The 7,570-nt window shown below is 42.9% G+C and overlaps 1 protein-coding gene across 1 annotated transcript in view; it reads left to right on the top strand.

Annotated features, from left to right (window-relative positions):
- The window catches only part of LOC104413735 (receptor-type tyrosine-protein phosphatase T-like), a 115,323-nt gene that overhangs the window by 12,454 nt on the left and 95,299 nt on the right, over positions 1-7,570 (top strand). The window contains exon 3 of the mRNA XM_010024811.1: positions 6,632-6,905. Coding sequence (XP_010023113.1) covers positions 6,632-6,905 — 274 coding nt within the window. The remainder of the gene's footprint in view (positions 1-6,631; positions 6,906-7,570) is intronic.

Genomic DNA, 7,570 nt, shown 5'->3' on the forward strand with positions numbered 1-7,570 from the left:
TGTCCCCAGATGTTGTATGGTTTGACTCAGTCATAGAATCATTGAATAGTTTGGGTTGGAAGGGACCTTCTAAGTACTGAAAGGTTGCAATAAGGTCTCCCAGAGTCTTCTCTTCTCCGGTGATCACTGAGGACAGGGACAAGACCTCAGCCCTCAGTGCCTGTTGAATGCTAAGGGACATGAACAACAAAGGGGCTGGGTTTTCTGTAGAAAAACAGATGGTAGGTGACTCTTGAGGAGAAAACCAGCTCCAAAGCCACTAACATGAGCTCCTGTTGCAGCAAAAGCTGTATCTATCTGCGCTCATCATCTTTAATCTGCCATTTTTGAACTAGAGAGATTGGGATTGGGCCTGTTCCGCTGGGGAACAGCAGCTATCATGTCTAATCTGTGTTGGAAGGCAGGTCAGGCTTACAGAGATGGTTGAGATAATGGAACACATAGCTTTGAAATGCCCTCTAGTTCTTTACTTTTATTTTTTTCTTTCTTTCTTTTCTTAAACTTTTTGATTTCCCAAAAGATTAAACTGAGAGATTTAAAGCATTTAAAGAAATGACACATACAGAATACAAGGAAACAGATGCAGCAGTAGTGTTCTGGTGGTCTGGGGATGGAAAGGAGGTGATTGTGTGAGTGTGTGGATAGCATCTTTCATTAGACCTAATGATACAGCTGGAAAAAACAGGTTTTGAAACACACAAATCCTTCTTTTCGGTTAGTACATACTGACTGTCAATACAGTTGTCTTTTTGACAGCTACTTAACTTTTTGTGCGGGTTACCATGTTTTTGTTTGCTGTGCATGGACCATGACCAGACTTTCTAAGGATTATAGGGGAATACTGGCTTTATGAGATTTCTTTCTATAGCTGTCCTTCCTCAGAAGGATGTGGTCATTGGTCACTCGTAGCAGAGTAGAGGTGAGTGGAATATTGTAAGGTTGGAGCGAGGCCAGAGGAGGCCACAGAGATGCTGCGAGGGCTGAAGCAGCTCTGCTCTGGAGCCAGGCTGAGAGAGCTGGGCTGGGGCAGCTGGAGAAGAGAAGGCTCCTGAAGGGGACACCTTAGAGCAGCTCCAGTGCCTAAAGGGGCTCCAGGAAACCTGGAGAGGGGCTTTGGACAAGGACCTGTAGGGACAGGACAAGAGGAATGGCTTGAACCTGCCAGAGGGGAGACTGAGATGAGCTCTGAGGCAGAAGCTCTTCCCTGTGAGGGTGCTGAGGCGCTGGCACAGGGTGCCCAGAGAAGCTGTGGCTGCCCCATCCCTGGCAGTGTTCAAGGCCAGGTTGGACACAGGGGCTTGGAGCAACCTGCTCTAGTGGAAGGTGTCCCTGCGCCTGTCAGGGCTTGGGACCGGATGAGCTTTAACGTCCCTTCTAACACAAACCAGTCTGGGATTCTGTGATGTACAACTGGTATTGTGTGACACCAGGCAAGTCACTCATTGCATTTTCTCCATGCCACTGTTTATACACCTAGACAGTGGGGTCATTATATATTGTGCCACAAAGGTCTGTCAGAATTAGTCTACCCACCTAGGGTCTGAGGCCATGTGGCATTGCATTTGACATTACATTATCACTTCTTTTTACCAAAAAAGCCCCCACAAACCCAGCCTCCCCCCGAACCCCCAAAAAAACTTCCACTGCTTTCTAATAGATTTCTCATGTTTTACTCAGTTGTGGGAGTTTTCTGCTGTGCTGCAGTTTGACTGCAAAGGAGTTTCAGACAGAGTACCCTGGCCAAAGCTAGCATTTGATACAGTGATGCTGGCAGGATGCTATTCTAGAAATACAAATAGTTTGTTTGGGTTTGCCTTTTTTTCCTTAAGCTTGACAGAGTGTGCACAAGTCCTGAGATGAATTGAGGCTCCCACTGCCTGTCCCTCAGGAGAACATGGGACCATCTCTCTTTTCTACAGAGGGAACACGTGGCCTTTAATCTTCCTGACTTTTTCTGGAGCCACTTTCCATCACTCTAGAAGTTTAACAAAGCTTGAGAGTTTAGTGAGAAAGAAATGTCCGTGTGAAAGCTCTGCCTCCAACTGGTATTATCCAAGTGTGAAATCGCTTCCCTTTGTTCCATGAATTTCAGGGTACCACATCCCTCGGTAGTAAAACCAAATAACTGAACTGAATAGAGAGCAGAAGAAAATGTGAAGAGACTCTCTTACTAGCCTTCTTGATTAAATGGATTGCATTATGATTGGCTCCAGCTCAGCAGGTTTTTGTCATAGCAGTAATTACCATCTCTTCTTTCTATGCCATTTTTACAAATCTGGCTGAATTTTGATGTTTTGTTGGCACTCTTCAACTTCAGTGAATGCAGGAGAAGAGTTGTTTAATTTAAATGAGTGTTAAAAGAACACGCAAAAATAACTGCAAAATGAAGGATCTGGTGTGAATAACTTCGCAATATGAGAGACTATTTCCTTGAGTAGCATCACTATTCTAAGCTTTATTTTTGTGAATGCTTTGCAGATGAGAACAAGCTGATTGATGACATTGCAGCCCAACACCCATAATGGACTACTTTTGAATCTTTGAAATATCCAAGCAAATTCCAGGAGGTGACATGGCAGAGCAATCTCTTTTCTCCTATTTTCTGCATAAAAACATTTCTTGAAAGCTAACCTGAACTTCGGTATATTGTATTCCCATGCATGGGGCTGTTCCAAAGCCTAAAGGGAATAGTAGCAACCTTTAATCGATTTTAATGGAGTTTGAATCAGTTCTTAAATAGACAGAAAATTGCAGAACAGAGCACTGGGTCCTGCATGCACATCCTAGGTGGCTCTGAAACTCAGTTCATTAAGTTTTGTAGATGAGTTTCAGAGCTTCTGATTAAGGGTGCTATTGAAGATACGAAATGGTGACATTTTAGAACATGTGAAGCAGGTATATCAAGTCTCAGGAATATATTGCCATTTGTTTGAACCCAGAACGCTGTATGAACTTGGAAACTGCCTGTGGAGTTACTTCTGAATGCCGAAATGTTTGATTATAGGATTGCAGGAGGAGCCTGGTGAGGAAATACTCACTATTATAGCCAAAGGAAAGCAGTGCAGTGTATGCTCAGAACAGCAAGTCTCAGCAGAAGGCTTTATGGCAGTTATCCATTTAGTTCTTGTCAATTTTAGGAGAATTTATGATATATAAATCTTTTTTAGAGTTTTGTGGGCTTTGGTTGCATTTCTTACAAAATCCCTTCTGTGCAGGTTCAGGGGAGGCTGGAGGCACTGTAAGAAGGATCTCATTTACTGTTTAATTTCACCATTTCTTAGAGTAAGCATTATAGACTATTGGTAGATTTTTATAGGATATTTCTAGCTTCCATCCCTGTTATATTTCCTCAAATTTCCCATTATTTTATTTTTTATAGTCTGTGTGGCAGAATTCAGGCTTTTATTTAGACACCTTTAGAAAAAGAAAATAAAGGTCTTGATGCTACTCTTCTGTTTCTGTTTGCATCACTGAAACCATCTTTGCCATAAAACAAGCATGTGCACATTCAATAGCTAATGTGGATTTTAAATATGGGTATTGGGCAACACATTCAGCCCTTTTCCGTTCCAGTATCCTGAGAGATGGCTCCAACACCATGAACCTTCACAGATATATTTATGTTGGCTCCATCAAATTTAATGGGATCGTAAGTTAAATGGAAAACTAGATGGTAAAAAATGCTGGTGTTGAGTATCCTTAACCTGGATTCTGCAACTTCACTGTTAACTTAGAAATGGGCTTTTAAAGCTGAGTGGTACCAGTGTTAAATAACAGCCAGGGAAACATCTCAGGGTGTGTTTCCAGTACCAGCATCTCCAGTGGGCAGGTCTGTGTTTGATTGCTGAAGTTGTATCTGATTTCTGCAGCTTGTTGCAGAGGTCTGCAGTAGGAAATCAGCACTGGGTGTATGGGGCTTCTGTGTGATGCTTGCTGAGGGTATGAGCAAGTACGTTGACAAGGCTCTGTTTGCATTGTAAATAAGAGAAAAGAAGCTGAATTGGTTGTTGTTCCCTCTAGTTAATGTACTTTTGAACCTGCTCAGATGCACCTGATGCCTTTTATTCACCTCTGTGCAGCATTACCTCTTGTTGGTTGGTCAGATAGTGTTTGGGTTTGAGTTTCATGGATTAGAGTAGCCTTTTCAGAAAAATGAATCTGTTCATTCCATAGAAGAGGTGCAACAGTGGAAAGTCAGCATCCAGCTCCATGCTGGCTGCTACATCCCACACACCTTCAGCCTGCGATGACACAGATACTGGAAGCTGCAGTCTTTTCTATCCTTACTTATTTGCCCCTTTTTGTCCCTTTTAATTTGAATTAATATAACCATTCATAAGGAAACCGCTGTCAGTTGGTGCTCTCATTTCCTGTAGCCTGTCAAGCAGTTACTCTGAAAGCAATGTGTTTGAGAAGTTCCTGTTCTCTGTGAACAAAACCCACTCACACTGATGTGCTAAAAACCACATTGAAACATCAAGCTGTACTAATTGCCACTTATTTTTGTTCCCCAGGAGAAAATATTATTGGAAATAATACATTGCTGATAATATATTTATGTGTTGCATATAAAAATTAAATGAAAAGGCATTAAATGTTTATATGATACGTTTAAGAACATTTAGTACCAAAATTGGCCCAGAGGGGGTACTGAGCTGCAGAAGCACTGTTTCTTTCAAGCTTTAATAAGTCAGGTGAGGGGATCACTGGAAGGTTACAAAGGAATGCTATTCCTTTTCCTACTCTACAGTTACCAGGGGTATAGTAAAGATTTCACTCTGTTGGTAAGTACTATGTCAAGATACCGACCTGCACTGACCAGATGTTGAATGTTTTATGGAAAGCGCTGACTCGGCTTTTTCTCTCCATGTTCATACACATTCTATATCCAAAACTTGAGTCTGGTCTAAATACATTTGTGGACAAGAGCTTCCTCAGTCCACCCAGCAGCACAAAAAGAAATCAAAGAGCAGGGGAAGGAGAAGTCTAACAGTGCTCAGGGAGAGCTCAGTGACACAGAAACAGGCTGTGATTTGGAATGTTGATTATCCACACTTGTGCTTCAACACTGAATAGAGAACTCATCATTTAAAAGATTACCTTGTAGATGATGGTAAGAGCACATTTTCTTCCTCTGCAGACAACATTTGTGCTGTGGCAACCATTATGGCTGGTGCTTTTATCAGTGATTTAGAATGGAGCTGTCACAAACTTTTAGAAGCTTCTATTAATGTGGTTTTATCTATCTAAGACCTCTGAAATCCATCAGAGAACACTGTTCTGGACTCCCTTTTACATAGGAGTGTGCAGCTGCACACCATGGCAGTCAGCTCCTCAGCCTTCTAGGAAGTCAGGCTGAGTGGTCCAGATTTGAGAATCCCTCAAGAGCTTCTTGGAGAGCAGAGCTTATGGATGCTTGGGAAGCAGTCCTGTCGTTTGTGGGGACAGCAGTGTGATGTGGCTGTGTGAGGTGGGATGGGGTAACTTAGCACTGGGAACACAACATCCCTGCTTTCATTGCCATGCAGCATGCATGTGTGTGGGTTTGTTTGCAGATGTGGCTGAATATTAAAACCATAGTGGGTTTACTATGTCATCTTCCAGTTTATTGGTAGTGAAGGTGTTATCTAGTGTTGGGAGTTTAAATGCTCTGCTTCTGTTGTCTCTTTAGTATCATTTCAATGTACGGCACTGAAACTTTCTTGTATCCAGCTGGGCATTTGCAACTGATGTATTGATTCCTGCTATGAAAGCAGTGTTAGCTGGTAGTGGCTGGAAGCGGTAGCTTTGAAGCTTGAGACAGGGAGAGCCCCAGGAGATCCATGTTACTGCCTTCCTGGTAGCCAGAATAAGAGCTATTAGAATAGTTCGGATATCTTCTCCTTATTTTTTTCTTTCCCTCTAGCACTTCCTTTTGGAAAGCCACTTGTCTTTTCCCTTGGTTGTCTTCACACTGTGTCAGTCTTAACAAGCAGCAAATGATTGACCCTGCTCAGCACCAAAGCACAGATGTGATGGCAGCTTAAGTGCTTCTGCAGGCCAGAAGGTAGATCATGCTCACCAAGTTTAGTTTGAGTTAGTGCCCCACCAGGGGCCCAGAGAAGCTGTGGCTGCCCCATCCCTGGCAGTGTTCAAGGCCAGCTTGGACAGAGGGGCTTGGAGCAACTTGCTCTAGTGGAAGGTATCCCTACCCATGGCAGGGGATTGGAGCTGGATGAGCTTTAAGCTCACAACACAAACCAGCCTGGGATTCTACGATTTGCATGTCTTGCGACCTCTGTGACGTGGTGGCTGAAGAAGAAAGCATCTGCTTTCATCAAATGGAATATCCATTATAGGTTGGATGTTTTATTAGTCACTCCTTTTTCCAGAGAATGACATTATTGAAGTTACTCTGTTTTTCACCAAGGTGTATCTCGATTAATTCAACTAAGTCAACGGAGCAAGTGATCAGCATCTTGCCCACATAGTGTCTGCTGCCACTGTTACTGGTGTGAAAGAACTCTGTGTACAATGATGTTCTACCTATGTATTTCTTACTTTGCTTTACTCTTTTCCTTTTATTGCTGGAAACATTCTTGATATTGTAGGCTCTTGGGGCTCTAAACTTCCCTTTCTCTCTCCCTCCTAGTGTCTATCAACTGGTTGTCAAGGAGGAGAAGCTGCAGAAAGCACGTAGAGCTGCAGACATCATCGAGTGCTTCTCTGTCCCAGTGAGCTACAGGAACGCTTCCAGTCTGGACTCACCACATTACTTTGCAGCTGAGCTGAAACCCATCAACCTGCCCGTCACTCAGCCCTTCACAGTGGGTGACAACAAAACCTACAATGGCTACTGGAATGCTCCACTTTCTCCCCTGAAAAGCTACAGCATATACTTCCAGGCTCTGAGCAAGGCAAATGGAGTAAGTGGAATATTGAAACTGTATATAAGAGCACCTCTGTCTATCCTCATCTTTCTCCCTCCTTCTCCATTGGATGCTAGTTTAACTCCTCCTTCTTATTATCCTCTTTAATGTACATTAAACATGCCATTACTTGTCCCTCACTCAAGTCTCTCTCTGATGTCTAGATCCAATGAGAAACCTACTGGGGAGCCAGACTCTAAAGGCACATTTTGGCATGTGATTTACAAAATGAATTGCTTGGAATTTGGCTTTGTTTTTCTTTGCATATGTATGAATGTCAGAGGCAGGGGCTATTGCGCTTTTGAAAGACATAATTGCAATACCTCAAGAGTCCCAAGTTCTCAGTGCTTGTGATTTTGGAGAAGACATGAGATGAGAACTACCCAAAAACTATGAAGTTGGATTACCTTGTAGCTTGCATTTGGTCACTTCATAATGTAGCACTTACAGTTGGGAGTGTCCACTTGAGGAAGTCATAGGGTATGTCTGTGTGCATGTCTGTCTTACTCCTTTTGAACACCCTGAACATATGCTTACACTGGGATACTAAGTTTAAAATGGAGACTGCACAGAAAACAATTTGGCCTGTTCTCAGGCTCAGATGACATCCACAAAATGACCCATCAGATCCCATTATAGGAAGAGGGAGGGCCTCTTTACAT

This window comes from Nestor notabilis, unplaced genomic scaffold, assembly GCF_000696875.1.
Source record: "Nestor notabilis isolate BGI_N333 unplaced genomic scaffold, ASM69687v1 scaffold3952, whole genome shotgun sequence".
NCBI classification, from domain to species: Eukaryota; Metazoa; Chordata; class Aves; order Psittaciformes; family Psittacidae; genus Nestor; species Nestor notabilis.